This window comes from Notolepis coatsorum (assembly GCF_963971535.1).
Source record: "Notolepis coatsorum genome assembly, chromosome: 8".
Lineage (NCBI taxonomy): Eukaryota > Metazoa > Chordata > Actinopteri > Aulopiformes > Paralepididae > Notolepis > Notolepis coatsorum.
In genome coordinates this window covers 80,674,308-80,692,937 of record NC_140172.1, presented here as the reverse complement: position 1 = coordinate 80,692,937, position 18,630 = coordinate 80,674,308, and the positions used below count along the sequence as shown (strand labels likewise).

Sequence of the window (18,630 nt, the reverse complement as noted above, 5' to 3'; positions counted from 1 at the left end):
AATATCGAGCATCCCTAATAAGTGGTGTTCTTTGTTGAGACGCGGTTGTTTGGAAATTCTGAGCATTGACAACATTGTTCTGCGTTTGTTTCCATAAGGATTCGTTTGTCACAATTTATTATCTCAGACTCACAATGCTTGTATAGAAATATGCTAGAAATCCCCCAGAAACACAGGCCTACATCTAATAGTCAATTTAAACTGTAACCTACAGAATAGATGAGACAGTGGTGGTATCTTTGGTGGAATGTCTCTTTAACTTTTCTTGCTGGAACTGTACATAGCGTTTTTTTCTTTTTTTTTTAAATCTTTTTCCCCCTTCTTTTTCCTCCGATTTTCTCCCATCCCAATGTTAGTCGTTATGCCAATTCCCAATCCCCTTCCTGGTCGCTGCGCACTTACCCCCCACAGTCGGTCTGGGAGAGTGGAGGCTATCACGTGCTTCCTCCAACACACGTCTAGCCAATCAACTGCTTCTTTTCACCTGGCAGCGCGGACTCTCACTGAGGGGGTGTAACGTGTGGAAGGATCACACTACCCCCCTTAGATCCTATCCGCGCTGAGCAGGCGCCCCGACCGAACTGTAGGAGTCGCTGTTTACAACGACCCGGACCCACCCCGCCAGCTTTCCCACCCTCTAATACAGCCAATTGTATTAGTGTGAACGGCCAGCCAAGCTGGTGACAACGCCGGAGCTGTGATGTACATAGCCTTTTTGTTATTTAAATTTGATATAGTATAATATCTACATCCTGTTATCTGCACTGCACACTTATTTAGAACTGTATATAGTCATCTTGCTGTTATTTTATCTTGTTTTATTTTTATTCTATGCACATTTTATTTTATTTATATTATATTGGATGCTGCTATGGTCGAGGAACCACAACAAAGTGAATTTCACTCTTTTTGCTGTAAGGTACTGAACGATGTGACAATAAAATAATCTGAATCTGAATAAAGGGTGGTTGGTTCTCATCTCTTATCTCTGTGATGTCATTCATATCATGTTAAGAAATCTTTCAAAGCAATATTGTTGGGCATTTGCTCGCTGGCGTTATGTTAGGAACAGGTGTAAGACTCTGTACTGGTGGCTCTACAAACCAAGCATGCGATCACAAGGCCCCCCACACTTCCTGTCACTGTCCACGATATGATCTCTAAAGCAGAACAAAAGATTCCCCATCCTGTGTTGTATTCAGTTCATATCACACAGGGAGCTTTCACACTGGCAGGGCTCCGGTTCAAGCTCCGGCTCCGTTCTGGAGCCTCTGAACCTTGGTGCTTTCTGGCGAACCAGCCCGTGTTTACACCTATTTAAGCAGAACCAACGTTCCACCGTCCTCCGTCATCAATGGAGTTTTGATTGATTGATTGAAAATTGTATTAACAGATTGCAGAATGGGTACAATACAGTACGGCTCAATACACACAATTGTTAACACTTTGAGAGCCAGTCCGTGTTTTCCTTTTTACCCCCTTGAATGCCCAAATCCACTCCAATGTTAACGTTAATATCGCCTATTCTATGTTTTAAATGATGGCTATGTGTCTAATCTGCCCGTCGCTTATCAAAGACTCATTTTCCAGTCAACATTGTCAAAGCAGATTGTTTTTTTATCGCTTCATTTCCGTTTGATAGCATTTTGAAAATCACTCGTTTTTGCGGAAAAAACAACCCATATGATAATCGCCTTTTACTGGAATATTCTAACAGTGGTTCCCAAACTGTGGTGCGCGCACCCCTTGTGGTGCGCGAGCGCCCTCTAGGTGGTGCGTGACATGAAAAGGCGGTGGTCAATACATTTTTTTTTTAACAATAAAATTTCATAAAAATCTTAGTCAACCCTTTAGTATTATGGATATTAAACATGCTGGCAGAGTACATGCATCCATGTTGTCGTGAACATTTTAATTAAATAAAGAAATTCCCTATCCATAGTTGCCGTGGGAAGAGATCAAATAAAAAATAAAATCTGTGCACGGAGACCAGCAACAATTTTTTCTAACAGAAACCCATTGGGGGGGGGGGGGGGGGGTGGGTGCGTCAGCTAGGTCGGGAGGTGACAGGGGGTGCACGGCCAAAAAAGTTTGGGAACCGCTGTGAATCTAGATCGTTGTCATTTGTCTGCCTATTTATGAATTGTTTTCAAATAAACGCTAGATAATCGATAGTATGTGTGCGCACGCACGCTCGTGCCGCACGCTGATAATCGCTGCTCTTATTTCCTGATGGCTTTTACAGTCAAAACAGCTATATCACATATAGGGGAAACGCTTATATATCCGTGAAAACGAGTCTGATTATCCTAAGACTGATAACATAGATTTCTTACCGGAGATCAGATGGTATCCAAATGGATTATTCCAATTCCTGATCACCATTCGAAAAAATCGATCATTGTATTGATCAACCGTGTATACAGTAGAACACATAATCCCCGCTGCTCTTCAGGCTCCGGAGTGATGCCGGTCGATGCTGGCTGCGTGAGTGAGAAGTAAAATGTGGAGTCAGAAATCCTTTCTCCCATTCACTTTCATTGAGTCCAATCCAAAAGGGTGATTTACCATCTGGGAGACGATAGGGGGCGCTTTTTTCACATCTGAGAGCCTGGGGTGACTGGATCTCCAACGGTAGGCTCGCTTGATGCAATATGATTTCAGATCGCTAATAAAAAAAACCTGAATAAAACGAATATTCTCGTGATGGGCATTCAACCCGCGGGGGGTAAACCAGAGAAAAGCCATGAGTGGCATTCAAAGTGTTAACCCTTTTCTCGCCAATGACGTGTTACCACGTCATTCCTCGCCATGCGTAATCTGCCAATGACGTTTTACAGCGTCTTTGAGATCAATATTTCAAATTTCTGTCATGGTATTCATATTTCACCCACGGATCCTTGCCTGGTGCTGTAGATCTCCGCTCAACTCTCCAACGCTTCAATACCGCCACCTGGTGGCCGATCGGCGAGTTGCAACCGGATGTTGATAATTGTGACGCCGGTGTGTCTCCCTATACCGTCCGGCCACTCGCTATCGCTCGCGGGACTCCATCTTGACACACTGGATATCGATCCGTTGCCATAACTCAATAAACAACATTATTTGGACGTATATGGTATTATACAACCTGGAAATGGATCGCATAGATCAACATCCCATAATAGCGATCTTTTTGCTCCACGCTCATCACCCAACGGTAAGAGAAGACTGGGGTGAGTTTCAGCGTTTTTGATTATTATTATCCATACAAACTGTTCTGATCTATATATCACCCATACAACATGAATCATTTAACGTCGGTCATTGCATTATAAACGACCCCCCCCCCCTCCGGTCACCAGCAGATGATGAGTCATGACGTTTAGGACCTTGTACAATTGAAAATTTTAATCTGGAGTCAATCGCTATCAAACTGCATTTGATGATCTAATATATGCATAAATGGCTATAAGTCACGTTCTATGAAATACAGCAGAAAACGATAAAAACATATTTATACTCTAGACAGTATTTTTGTATGAATGTGTGAATGAAAAAGTAAAACGTTCCTACATCCTGAACGATAGATAATTGATGTTGAATGGGCCATAGTAATGTCAATTTAGAAATACAATTTAAAAAGTTATAGCCCTGCAAAGAAGGTGAACATCTCCATAGACAAATAGTGCTGGCAGAGAGGCTACAAGGATGAGAATAAGCTCCGGCAGATAAAGGGTTAAGGGGATGCAGACCAGAGAAAGACTTTCGTCTTGTTTACATCAGGGTCCCCCATTTTCAATTCATCATAACATATATGACATACATGACATACAGATAGACAGTACTGCTACATCTATACATTTATGACATAAAATGCAGTACTGTTTGTGATACAAAAAGAGTTTAAAAAAGAGAGTATACATTTGATGAAGAAACTGTACATTGGAGGAGGTTGGGTAGGTGGGGGAGGGGGTTGGGTAGGTGAGGTGGGGTGGGGTGGGGGGGGGAAGCTACATTGGAGGTGGTTGGGGGGGGGGGGGGGGGGGGTTGGGTAGGCGGGGTGGGGGGGGTAGCTGTACATTGGAGGGGGTTGGGTTAGGACATTTACTGTACATTGGTATCATTTACAGGGGCCAGTTTCGAGGTTGTTACTCAGGCGGAAGTAAACACAAGGATTATGAACACGACACTGGCAAAATGTGCCGTGTGCAAAACAGCTTCAAAGGAACGGCATTGCATTTGCACCATGCTGATCCACTCAACAGGTAGCAATCTCAAAATGAGATTCGATTCAAATGTATTGTCATTATACAGCACAAGTACACCATCCAACCAGAGCGGATAAATAAATGCATAAATTAATGAAATAAAATTAAAATAAACTTGTGTAACCGAGATAATTGAACCTGTGACCATAGGATCCACAGGCAGCCGCCCTAACCAGTTGAGCTAAAGGGTCCGACGTTGACTGCGACCGACTAATCCATAGTTTACACTTGTCAAGAGCCAATTGAGCAGTCGTTCAGTATTGGCATTAATAAATGAGATGTCATGCTAATATGTCATGTTTTACAGTAGCACTTACTACTATGATACCCAATAAAATAAGTCATTAGAATAATAGAAGCCTACTTTGCTGGAACGATTAATTTCGCACGTATACAGTATGTGTGTGTGTGTGCTCACTCGCTCAGGCTGCTTCACTAAGCCTTTCTCCACGCATATTTATTTATGGAGCATTTCTTTATCCACTCTGGTTGGATGGTGTATTGTACTTGTGCTGTATCATAACAATACATTTGAATCTAATCTCATTTTGAGATCAGTCACAAATCGCTTCCTGTTGAATGGATCGATTGAGTGCAATGCCGAACCTCTGCTGTTTTCGCTTGTCCCGACAGCCTAGAACTGATGATGTCACGGTTCGCAAGGAAAAAACAACTCTTTTTCGGTTCCAGCTGAGCACCGACTTTTTACATTCCGAACCAATTATTTCCGGTGTGAACTCGCCGGGCCGGTTGGAGATTAGGTTCGGGAACCGGCACAGGCACGGAGCCCGGCCGGCGGTGTGAAAGGCCTATCAGTGTAGTACATCATAGGATAGGGTCTTACTGCCGCACGTGCTCCACCATCTCAGCCGGGGTGGAGAACATCTTGGTCGGGGTCCTCTTGGTGATCTTCTGCTCGCGGACGAGCTGCTGGATGCCGAGGATGATCTGCTGGCTGTGTTTGACCCCCAGCTTCACGGCGTGACAGAAGTCCTGCTGCAGCACGTTCTCCGCAGACGCCTCCATCATAACTGAGGGACAGAGAAAAGGTCCTCAATGCAGTGGCTTCTATGTGGTGAACAGTGCAGGGTTCCCACAGACATTGCAAAATGAAATTCAAGGACTGTCAAGTACTTTTCCAAGCACTATTTTTCATTTTAAAAGGGCATTTAAAAGGATCCAATTCACTTTTAAATGCGTATTATTATTATTATTATTATTATTATTATTATTATTATTATTATTATTATTATTATTATTATTATTATTATTATTATTATTATTATTATTATTATTATTATTTCCATTTTTTATTATTATGGATCCAATATTTATGGCTTAAAACCAATTTGCGACAATTAGTTACACTTTAGATTAAAAGAAATAAAATTATTCTTGATTCAGAACAATTTTATCATGGATGAACAAAACTTTCCATACGAATGGTTGATATGAATTCCAAGGACTTTTTAAGCACCTTGTTAAAAAAATTAGCTGTTTAATTCCAGGCCTCGACTTTTTTTGTAAAGAATGAAGTACTTTAACCTGATGCCACCTATTAACCCCATGTAAACGGTCACCTTGTTTGTAGAGCTAAATCTATATTCTATATTATAGCCATGGATTCAATACTATAGTAATTTGTCACTGGGTTTCTTCCGGTCAAGATTCCTGTGTTATACCGTGGTGAATATAAGTATGGTTTTAGAGCAGTCTAGGGTAATTCATGAAATTTGACTCCGTAGACCACAAACTATTACTGGATAGACTGGACAACATTGGCATTGGACAGGAAGCGGTAAATTGGTTCAATTACCTCTCAGACAGAACACAATGTATATTTGCAGAGAACTACAAATCAAGTTTTTTAGAAATCAACAAAGGTGTTCCCCAAGGGTCTATTTTGGCTCCGGTTTTATTCTCTATTTTTATAAATGACCTGGGAAATAAAATCCAGACAGCCAAGACGCATCTTTATGCGGACGATACAGTCCTGTATACAAGTGCTCCCTCCCTTACTCAGGTGATTGAGAACCTCCAGGCTGCGTTTAATTGTTTTCAAACCTCCCTTTTTGATCTTAAACTAGTTTTAAATGCAAAGAAAACTAAATCCATGATGTTGACAAGGGCTCGCTCACAGCCAGTGAATCATGTTCATATCGTTACGCTAAAGGGAGCAACCATAGAAAATGTTTCATCCTACAAGTATCTTGGGCTATGGCTGGATGAAAAGCTATCTTTTAAAGTGCATATTGGAAACCTCACAAAGAAACTTAAACTAAAACTTGTTTTTTTCTTTCGCAACAAACGATGCTTTTCTTTTGAGGCCAGAAAGAAACTTGTTCAAGCCACACTCCTGTCTGTAATTGACTATGGTGACATAATATATATGCATGCTGCCTCTTCAATGCTAAAAAAGCTAGACAGTGTGTATCATGCTTCTCTGCGCTTCATCACTAGTGCCATTGTATGCTTTACCAAATGGTAGGATGGACCTCTCTGTACGAACAGAGGAAATCCCACATGTTTGTTTTTATATATAAGGCCATCATAGGGAAGCTTCCCCTATATCTTTCCAACCTAATTACTATTAGCTTCTAGCAGCTACCATACCAGGTCCACAAGATGGCTACTTTTTAAAAACCCGAGAATAAACACTGAACTAGGAAGAACAGCTTTTTCAAGCTTCGCACCTTGGGCATGGAATGGGCTACAGGACCATATCCACTTAGATACCCTGGTCTCCCTCTGCGAATTTAAATCTGTATTACATAACTTCCTACAAGAAGAATGTCGCTGCTTTCTCTAGTCGGGTCCCAACTGCAAAACTGCAAAATTACTGTATTACCCTGTATTTTACTGTCGTACACTTTTACTATTATGTAGACTATTCTGTTTTGTGTTTTTGTGTTTACATGTGATGTATTGTATATTGTATACATGCACTTTTATTATGTTCTTGTGTGATGTACCGCACATTCTATTGCTGTCTGATATATTGCAAATGTTATTGCCGTCATCTTGGCCAGGTCTCCCTTGCAAAAGAGATCTTGTGTCTCAATGGGACGTCCTGGTTAAATAAAGGTTAAAAAAATTAATTAATTAAAAACGCAATTGTTCCGGATTCAAGTCCACATTATCAGTATTAGGGGGGGTAGTTTCTGATTATTCGAGCGTCGGTAACGGCATTCGCATTGAACACTAAAAACAGTTACCAGCCCGATTGCTATGAAAGCATTGCAGGATCAGGCTAGAATTGACGTTGAATCGCTCTTACCTTCGGTCGAAAGTGATCCAAAAAGAATATTCCAATTTCTTGATCGCCATCTGGTAGATCCAATCCCCATTTGATCGATGTTATAAATGACCATAACATACGGATCAAGCATAATTAACTGGGCTTCTGTGTGACCGGCTGAACTGTGCCGCTTCCCGTGAACAAAGAATGGAATCCGAGACCTGGAGATTTTCCACAGCAGAGGATACAGTGTTGGAAATGTAGCTCGATACCGCCGCCTGGTAGGATGCAGCCGGTACTGCACCTTCGGAGTCCCATTATGCCTTTTACATGCAAAATACAGCTCCCTGAGAATGAATCAGGTATTAAAATAAAAAAAAAAAAAAAAAAACGACCCAGAAACGAGAATCTTCGTTTACGGCACTGAGCGGTTGGGGCACAGAAACGGCACTCAACATGTTAAGCACTTCAAGGACCTTGTGCGAACCCTGTGAACAATGATACTTGTATAGATTCAATGTGAGGTATACGTTTAGTGACAAAAAAGTATCCTTTTTTTATACTACTATTTATTCTAAGAGTTCACATGCTAAACATGTTCTGATGAGGACCGTACAGGAAAACATCTTTAGAAAAATATTGAATAGGGTTACTTTACTTTAGCATACTTTGTATGTATTCAGAAGGTATACTAAAGTTGTGTTAAATTGACACTAAATGTATTGAAATTAGATAAATTTGTATCTACTTTTTCTCCCCCTTTTTTCTCTTATCCCAATTTAGTCGTTATGCCAATTCCCTTCCTGGTCATTGCGCGCATTTGCCCCCCACTTGCCGGTCTAGGGAGGGTTGACAGATACTATCACATGTCCCCTCCGATACATGTGGAGTCAGCCAGCCGCTTCTTTTCACCTGACAGCGAGGACTCTCACTGGGGGAGTGTAACGCGTGGGAGGCTCACACTACTTCCCCCAGTTCCCCCTCCCTCGCTGAGCAGGCGCCCCGACCGACCTGTAGGAGTCGCTGTTTACAACGACCAGGATACACACCCCACCGGCTTCCCACCCGCTAACACTGCCAATTGGTTAGTATGGACGACCGACCAAGCCGGAGGTACCGCTGACCGCTGGATTCGATACCAGTGTCTCTGCGGTGGTAGGCAGGCGCTTAGTCCGGTGCGCTACCCAGCCGCGCTTGAAATTAGACTTTTGATATATTTTTGGTTACTTTTGCTTACCAAGATAGTACACTTTTTAATACGTTTACTAAAGTACAACTTAACACATTCTGTGCCACGCCTCTTCCAGGCGACGGCTATGCCATGCCATGCCACCCATTAAACTAATGGAGTCCGTCACCTTGTTTGTAGAGCTATAACTTATTCTATATTATAGCTATGGATACAATACTATAGTCATTTGACACTGAGTTTCCTCCGGTCAAGATGCAAAAAAGAAATAATTTTCCCATCCATACGTTCTCGTTTTATACCGTGGTGAATATGAGTGTTATTTCGGAATGATCCGGGCCAATTCCTGAGAGGCTGGTTATAAGCCGCAACATGTATTATACTAAATGCATTGGCGTTTTGTCCCTACACACACCACAATTAAAAAATCAAATGCGTATGATAAGTATTATGTTCCATCATGAATGCATGAAAGGGTGGGGGGGGGGGGTCGTTTTTCGATGCTTTGATCGTCACCAACGGAATACGTTATGGACTAGCATTACACACATACGGATCGCAATGAAAACATTCTTGGATCAACGCAAGATTGATACCATATAGCCCTTACCTTGACTAGGATATACCCCGAAAAGAATATTTCAATTATCTGATCGCCATTCCAAGTATTGATGTCCATCGTTTCACCAACATAATCCACCACAGAACTGGTGTTTGTTTCTCCTCAATCCGAGCGTTATAACCGCTACACTTGTCCGACAAAGAAAAGTCCGCCCGGACCTATATAATCGACGCACAGCCCAAGACACAGTGTTTCAATGGATGTGCAATACCGGCCGCATCCTACCAGGCGGCGGTATTGGACTTTTGCGATCTCAGACTCATTCCCTATGATAACACCAGGCTCCCTGGATGGAATAGGGTATTAAAAAAAAAATAAAAAAAAGTTAAAGGAAAAACTATCCAGAAGCGTGTTAACACGTGATTGGAACTCAACGGTCGGGCCTCAGAAACAAGTAAATCAGTGAATGGCACTGGTGTGGTAAACACCTTTGTTTCTTTTTAAGTGTACTTAAATTATACGTACAGCATATTAATGACTATCATACTAAACATGTGCTTTGAATTAGTGAAAGCACAGAAGTGTACTGTTAGGGCCCGCGTCCACCTAGCGCATATTTAGGACCGCACGCGTCTGTTTTCAATGTATTACAATGGGGAGGGAGCGCATGCGGCCCCATGCGGCCGCCTCTAGGAAGTGCGCTGCCGTCGGCTTCTTTCTTCAGCGCCTTTATGCGGCCGCACAAGCCAGAGAGTTGAAACTGGCTGAACTTTTCTAGAGCGGTGCGCCGAGCGCATATTCAAACAACCAATCACAGCCAGTCATCTACCACTCTGCTTGTAACCTGACACCGGAGCTGCCTGCCTGTCTGGCTGTCTCCACACAGACCATTGAGATCCGCGACAAAACTAATAATAATAACTACACGAATACACTACTAAAAAGCTAATAAAAAGCAAAGGGCGAACTGTGGTGTCAGGCAATAACTATATATATAATTAATATACAATAAAGTTATTCAAATATGCTATAATATGTGCAAAACCGCGGCATGGCTGTAGATTTCTTTCTGTCATCTACAAGATGCGCGTCAAGCCAGCTCTGCCGGCGCACTCCCAGCATGTTTCACGGAGAAATATGCGCTAGGTGGACGCGGGCCCTTAGTGTAGCTCCTTGTAATTGTTCAAAACTTAAAACTATTGGGGCGCCCTCGTGGTGCATACCATAGTGCCTCGCACACCTACGCGGCCGACCCGGGTTCGATCCCAGCTCCCGTCGTTATTTGTCGCATGTCTCCCCCACCTCTCCTCCCGTTCGCCCTCTCCTCTGTCGGTCCTGCGTGACCAATAAAGCTGTAAAAATGCCAAAAAAATTATATATAAAAAAAAAACTTAAAACTATTGAATCCAAGCATATACTGTAGTTGACGCGTAACTCAACAAGACTAACTTTTAACTATTTACTGAAGGGATTGCAAATGGTACAAACTAAATAAACTAGTGTGCTCCTCGCCTCAATAGCTTCATCTACTACCAAAGTGAAAGTGAAACTTACGGTCATAAAACGTAGTGTACCCAATCAAGATGGGAGCAACTGTTTGATGTACTTATTTGATATCTATAATGATATTGTACATGGGAAATATATATAAACAAAGGTACATAAAGAAATCACTTATCGTTAGCCTCATACGATAACTGCCCAAGTAATTTTTTTGCCAAATTGAGATTTCTGCCTAACTGTACTCTCCTCACACTGCTGCATCGTCCTGGCTTGGTGCCTATTAGGGATGGGTACCTTTCACATTTGAACCGATACAGTACCAGTACCTGTGAATCGATATCGATACCGGTACCCAACGGTACCTTTTTTCTGTACTTTAGTCTAAAAAAAATGTATTTACCTACCTCAGTCGTGAAAAAAATAATCCAAACTTCAAATAACTACAATTTTGACAGTTTTCGGCTTGCCATTGCTCCGACTGCTTTGTTGTTGAATCAAGTAAAGGTAAGAATATATTGTGCGTGTGAACGTTGACATGAAGAAAAAAGAAAAAAAAAGGAAAAATTTCAAAAAAAGGTTAATTTGTTTTTCTTTTTTTTGTCGGTATCTCACTTGAATCGATACTCTGTAGTACCGACGTGTTTCGGTTCGGTACCTAAAAAGTACCAAATTCGGTACCCATCCCTAGTGCCTATGTCCTCAGCCAATCAGAATGACTCTCCTCACACTGCTGCATCGCCCTGGCTTAGTGCCTATGTCCTCAGCCAATCAGAACGACTCTCCTCACACTGCTGCATCGCCCTGGCTTAGTGCCTATGTCCTCAGCCAATCAGAACACGCGGTATGTTAAAAAATCCCCATTTGCCTAACTCACTTGTGTGACTTGTGCATTTTAACATTACATACACAGATGGCAATCGCTTGCCTCGTATAACAACTGCCTTAGTGTATGACATGTATGTATGTACGAGGAAAAAATGCCTAAGTCACAACATATTTTCTTTAAAAGTCACCTTATTTTGTTACACAATGGTTGTTGTGTTTTTGTATTTTTGCAAACTTGTTGATACACCTTGTGGAACTTATTTTAAAAATATAAATTAAAAACTCTTACACAATTGATGGAACGTTTTTTTTCTTCTTTTCCAAAAATCTTGAAAAATGACTTAGGCAATTATCGTGTGAGGCTAACGATATGTATTACATGGTGGGACAGAACTGTGGCTTGGTAACAGTGTAATGTACTAACCCACTTGGCTGCTGGCGGCTGCAGCCACGATGAGGTTCAAGCTACTGGAAGCCATTTCCTTCCTGGTGGGGTTGATCAGGAACTGGTCCTCTATTAGGCCCACACGCACCGCACCTGGACCACACACACACACAGCTGCTGTGATGCCGCATCATGTATATAGGCGCGCACGTGCACACAGATGCTTGCTCATGCACCCCCCGGGCCGACAGTGGCTCAGGAGGTAGAGCAGTCATCTGGTAATCCAGAGGCTCCCGGTTCGATTCCCGCTCCTCCCGGGCAGTGTGTCGAAGTGTCCTTGAGCAAGACACTTAACGCCTAATTGCTCCCGATGTGCAGGTTGGCACCTTGCATGGTTGCCTCCGCCATCGGTGTGTGAATGTGTGAGTGAATGGGTAAAATGTGAGGAACAAATTGTAAAGCGCTTTGGATAAACGCGCTATATAAAAATGCAGCCATTTACCATTTACCCCCCGCCCTCCCACCCCACCCTAGGGCACAGATTCAGATTCACTTATTTCAGTACTGTAAGATTCTGATCAAACTGGCCAGTATCACGTCTTCGTCTGTTTGGCTCTCCATCCAATTCCTCTGCGTTGTGTACTTTTAATGGTCCTGACGTCTCCGATACTGGTAGATAAGATCCTTATCTCCCCCCCGTTAGTGCAATCCGTAAACCATAATACTTCCCCACCTCCGTAAGAATTCGACACTTCGACAACGTGAAATACCTTACAAGGAAAAGCGTGGTTTTATTGCTATAAACAGAACCTCATAATCAGATGTTATCAGATGTTATCAAATTGTATCGTCCTTGAAGAGTCTATTCTAATGATCTCTCGGTGTGTTCAGAATTGTCCTTTTGTTATTCAGTCCAATAGTGGTCAGGCCTGGTCGTTAGCCTGAAACCCTCCTCGTGTTAGCCGAAGCTACTGTAATGATGATGTGGCATTCTCCCTTTCCCCCCCCCCCTCCGTGGTGGAGGAGGAAGAGTCTCTCCTCTGTGTGATCTCAGTCCTACTCGCTCTTGGTCAGATTCTCGTCTGAGTCAGATTCTAGTCTGCTCAACACCCGGAAACACCGTTCGACTTATAGATGTTCGTCGTAGCAACGACGGCCCCCCGCCCCTCTCCTGGTTGTCATGCGACGTGCTGTCATGACGACTGCTAACCTTTCACACCATTAAACGTTTCATCCACTGTTGCATTAAAGAGGTCACCCCTCTCCTCCTGCTCTGGGCCTACACTCTGTTATCTATGTTCTTACAAGGAATGTAAACATTCGGCTGGCTGCTAAACCTTCTGCAGTGATGGCTACTGCCTCTTCTTCTATCACCGTTTTCTAAAGCGAACCATGCACATTTCATTACCACCGTTTTTAGCTGTGGTCATCTCTCCCCAATCTATACATCACATACATTGAAAAAGCACCGTTTTCTCTCAATCCCCCCTTGATTCTTATCACCCCTCAGAATCATAAGACTACTTGGTTTTTCAATTAATTATACACAAAAATAGACTCATAACAATTAGGGCCCCGCCGTCTGCTGTTTTCCTTTTGTTTTCCATTACCCGCATCACACCCAAACCAGAAAGGATAAACAACGGTCATGGAGGAGAGAGAGAGAGAGACAGAGAAAAACACAGATTGCAACTTTTCAAACGACACACCTAAACCCTTCGGCCCCCCTATCAGGTACCCCACGTCCAAATCAGAGCGCTCCCTTCCCTCTCTTACAGTACACCTCCCATCTCGGGCCGGTCCCGTCTTCTAGGCAAGGGCCCCTTTCAATGACGGCTCCTTTCCTGAGCTGGTCCCCCCTCCAGGGCGCGGTCCCCTAGGCAAAAATGTCCCCCCTGGTCTGCTACTGCTCAGTGTCTCTGGCTGTCCTCTCCACATCTGCTCCTCCACCGCCGCCGTCTCCTCCCTCTCGTCGTGGATCATCTGTGTACCAGGCTGCGGTGCCTGGCCCCTGCGGCTTCCTCCTCCTCCAGTCTGTCTCCTGGTCATCTCCATCGCTGTCTGTGTCATTCCCCCCTTGAAAGCAGAAACACAACACCGGCAGTCGTCTGTCCATTCGACTTCCCTTGTTTTGCTATTAGTCTACCATGGCTTTGGGCCTGCAGCTCGTTCTCTATATATTTTTTTTCCTCTGCAAGCTCCTATTTGTTCTATTAGTCCCCCACCTTCTCCACACCCATATCTAATCCTACAGGGCTGTTCCCTGTTTTGTTGTCTTCCGGCGTGACACCAGCAGCTAAACGATACCCACTCGGCGCTCTACGTTTGTCCCACGGGTGACCCCCAGCGCGCGCCAGTTCTTTCTGGTGACGTGTCCCCTCAAGACTCTGCCTATTTATTAGGTGTGAGAAGGCCCCACTGGAATTCAAACTCCCTCTTTATTCAATTATTAACCCATTCAAATAACTGCACCATCTTTCTGTGCAATTCTTATTTAATCTCATTAGATTCACTATTGAATCACTCCCCCACTCCGCCACTAGATGGTAGTACAGGCCTCTATCTAAATATTCCCCTATGGGTAATGAAAACTCCCCAGCACTACCCCCCCTCCGCCACTAGGTGGCGACCTACTCCTCCTCCATGGTGTTTTAGTTGACGTGTCACTTCCTGGTTCTTTATCTGTTGTTATCTCCTCGTGGTGCTCACGGCCATTTTGACTCGCTCATAATGGCTACTCTCTCACAAACAAAACGAACGCTGCCCCTCCTTCCAAGGCCTAAAAACACTGCTGTTTTCCTCTCTAATGATCTTTCCTATCCATTATCAGGGGACGCTTTCTCAGACTAATACTCTTGCCTGATCGGACATAATACACACTGGTACAATCTCCTTTCGACTTTCCTTCTGTTATGAAAACAGTCCCGCCATAACAATTTTTCGATCTGATTCAAGCGCCCCCCCCCCCCCCCCCTTTCCTCATCTCGCATTTACCCTCCTTAAACCAAAACTGTGCAGCCTGCCTCGTTTGCTTTTCATTCTCTGTAGATAACACCCTCGATTTTCACCATGGCTCTCTGCTCATATTATCACAGCTGGCATTCTCTCTCTGTGTCAAACTAGAAATGTTTACGTTTACGGATTCACTATCTGTTCGTTTTTATTTGGCTTGAAATCAAAACAACCGTGTGCACAGTGAACTCACATTTTTGATCGGAGCGCTGTTTCCCCTCCAGCGCTGGTTCGCCTCCTGACCGCTCGACTCGCCGCTCTCTCCCAGGGCTGGCCGGCCTTGCTTCGATCATGATTCTCCCACACATTGATGACTGTTGTCCACTGTCGCCCCATTATTGAAAAAGTCTTTATCCGTTGTTCTTATCTCTTGCTTTCTGGCTGTCATCAACAACCAACTGTTCCCGTTGTTTTAATCTCTTGCAAATCCGGGTCCCAACGGCATCATCTGTTAGATTGTGATCAAACTGGCCAGTATCACGTCTTCGTCTGTTTGGCTCTCCATCCAATTCCTCTGCGTTGTGTACTTTTAATGGTCCTGACGTCTCCGATACTGGTAGATAAGATCCTTATCTCCCCCCCGTTAGTGCAATCCGTAAACCATAATACTTCCCCACCTCCGTAAGAATTCGACACTTCGACAACGTGAAATACCTTACAAGGAAAAGCGTGGTTTTATTGCTATAAACAGAACCTCATAATCAGATGTTATCAGATGTTATCAAATTGTATCGTCCTTGAAGAGTCTATTCTAATGATCTCTCGGTGTGTTCAGAATTGTCCTTTTGTTATTCAGTCCAATAGTGGTCAGGCCTGGTCGTTAGCCTGAAACCCTCCTCGTGTTAGCCGAAGCTACTGTAATGATGATGTGGCATTCTCCCTTTCCCCCCCCCCCTCCGTGGTGGAGGAGGAAGAGTCTCTCCTCTGTGTGATCTCAGTCCTACTCGCTCTTGGTCAGATTCTCGTCTGAGTCAGATTCTAGTCTGCTCAACACCCGGAAACACCGTTCGACTTATAGATGTTCGTCGTAGCAACGACGGCCCCCCGCCCCTCTCCTGGTTGTCATGCGACGTGCTGTCATGACGACTGCTAACCTTTCACACCATTAAACGTTTCATCCACTGTTGCATTAAAGAGGTCACCCCTCTCCTCCTGCTCTGGGCCTACACTCTGTTATCTATGTTCTTACAAGGAATGTAAACATTCGGCTGGCTGCTAAACCTTCTGCAGTGATGGCTACTGCCTCTTCTTCTATCACCGTTTTCTAAAGCGAACCATGCACATTTCATTACCACCGTTTTTAGCTGTGGTCATCTCTCCCCAATCTATACATCACATACATTGAAAAAGCACCGTTTTCTCTCAGTACTTTACAGCAAGAACAGTGGAATTCTATTTATTGTGGTCCTCGACCATAGCAGCTTCTATCTTAATAATAAGATAGATTCTTAATAATAAAATAAGATAAAAATACAATAGATTTAGCATAGAATCAAATAAGATGACTAAAATAAAGATGACTATATACAGTTCTAAAAGTGTGCAGTGCAGATAAAATAAGATAAAAATACAATATATTTAGCATAGAATAAAATAAGATGACTAAAATAAAGATGACTATATACAGTTCTAAAAGTGTATCAGGATGTAGATATTATACTATATATATTTTAAATAACAAAGATGGCTATGTACAGTATCAAAAATAAGAAGAAGGAAGAACATAATGTGAATTCTTAATGGGTGGCCTTCCTCTTTACGTCTCTGGTGTGTGTTCCTCACCTATGGGTCCGTTCCAGGGGATATCAGACAAGGCCAGGGCAGCTGAGGCTGTATGGGTGAGAACACCATGGGTTTTGCATGAGATACTATGACAAAGTAGTAAGGATGCATGATATATCAGTGACCATATTGGTATAGGCCGATGATAGCGTTTTTTTCATATATCTATATCGGTCCGATGGGCAAAACTGGACAGATGTATATCGGTAACATATATCAGCTGGTGATAGTGATTTCTTTATTGATTTCTCTGTATAGCCGTCATGTGTATTTTACCTACTTTTTTTCCTAGTTTGTTTGGGTAAAGTCACTTACATGCGATAATGACACAGCACAGGATTGTGGGCCAACATTGTTTCAGTATGTACAAAAATGGTATGTACAAAATTAGATTATCGTAGAAATGGGTTTTATTTACAGATGATATTGACATTTGTAATATCAGTTATTATCGGCCATAACAGAAATGTTAATATCGTTTATCGGAATCAGCCAACATGTTCATATTGGTGCATCCCTACAATGTAGTCTGCCGTTTCTACACAGACATGGTTGGATCATAATAATCAATTTTATTTATATAGCACATTTACAACAGTTGTGACTGTAGCAAAGTGCTTCACAGATAAAAACATAGAGCAAAGAAAAAATACATATACAATACATATACTAAATGTAAATGTAAATATACTAAATATAAAAGTGCAAAAAGTGCAAATACAAATAAGTGCAGGGGTTCAGATAGAAATAAAAACAAAATAAGAATAAAAGAAATAAAAGTGCAGTAGAATACAAAAATAAGGCATAAAAGGACTAAAAGTAACGACCTAGGAGGCAGGCTCAGCTCTGGTCAAAGACCAGGGAGAAGAGATGAGTCTTAAGCTAGGATTTATAGACCTCAAGGGTCTGGCTTGACCTGATGTGGAAAGGCTATTCCACAGTTTAGGGAAAAAGCTCTGTCCCCTCTGATTTTGAGCCTAGACCTGGGCACATTTAGCAACAGTTGGTCGGCTGATGGGGTGTGGAGACGCAGGAGCTCGGTCAGCTACTGTGGGGCCATTTAGGGATTTAAAAACAGTTAAAAGTTATTTAAAATCAAAGCGGTGACAGACGGGGGAGCCAGTGGAGTGAGGCCAGGACTGGATTGAGGCCAGGACTGGGGTGATGTGCTGGTGAGAAGTCAGGCAGCCGCATTTTGGACGAGCTGTAGGTGGCGGTGTGATGCCTGATCAATGCCAGTATAGAGAGCATTGCAGTAATCCAGCAGAGTTGTAATGAAGGCGTGGATCACTCTCTCCAGGTCGCTCTGGGAGAGATAGGTCTTTGCTAGGGTTCTGAGGTGGAAAAAGCTGTTCCTAACCACTGAGCTGACCCGTTTGGTGAATTTGAAGGCACTATCAAAAATCACTCAGAGGTTTCTAACAGAGGACCAGATGTTAGAGCCCAGAGGACCTAGAACATTTGCAAGCGGGACTGGAGAGGTATCACCAAAAATTATGATCTCGGTCTTGCTCTCATTTAACCCTTTCTCTGCCACGCTTATATCCATCCTTGTAGCCAGTCTGCCAGCTCTATTTGTCTATGGAGATGTTCACCTACTTTGCAGGGCTATAACTTTTTAAATTGTATTGCTAAATTGACATTACTATGGCCCATTCAACATCGATTAGCTATCGTTCAGGATGTAGGAACGTTTTACTTTTTCATTCACACAGTCATACAAAAATACGGTCTAGAGTATAAATATGTTTTTATCGTTTTCTGCAGTATTTCATAGAACGTGAGTTATAGCCATAAATGCTATATTAGATCATCAAATGCAGTTTGATACCAATTGACGCCAGATGGGGGGGGGGGGGGGGGGGTCGTTTATAAGGCTGAAAC

At 43.0% G+C, this 18,630-nt stretch overlaps 1 protein-coding gene across 1 annotated transcript in view; it reads right to left on the bottom strand.

Moving 5' to 3' along the window:
- The window catches only part of pnpt1 (polyribonucleotide nucleotidyltransferase 1), a 127,872-nt gene that overhangs the window by 83,616 nt on the left and 25,626 nt on the right, over positions 1–18,630 (bottom strand). The window contains exons 7-9 of the mRNA XM_084320028.1: positions 16,747–16,794; positions 11,992–12,105; positions 5,095–5,281 (exon numbers count right to left, since the gene is read on the bottom strand). Of these exons, the coding sequence (XP_084176154.1) occupies positions 5,095–5,281; positions 11,992–12,105; positions 16,747–16,794 (349 nt within the window). The remainder of the gene's footprint in view (positions 1–5,094; positions 5,282–11,991; positions 12,106–16,746; positions 16,795–18,630) is intronic.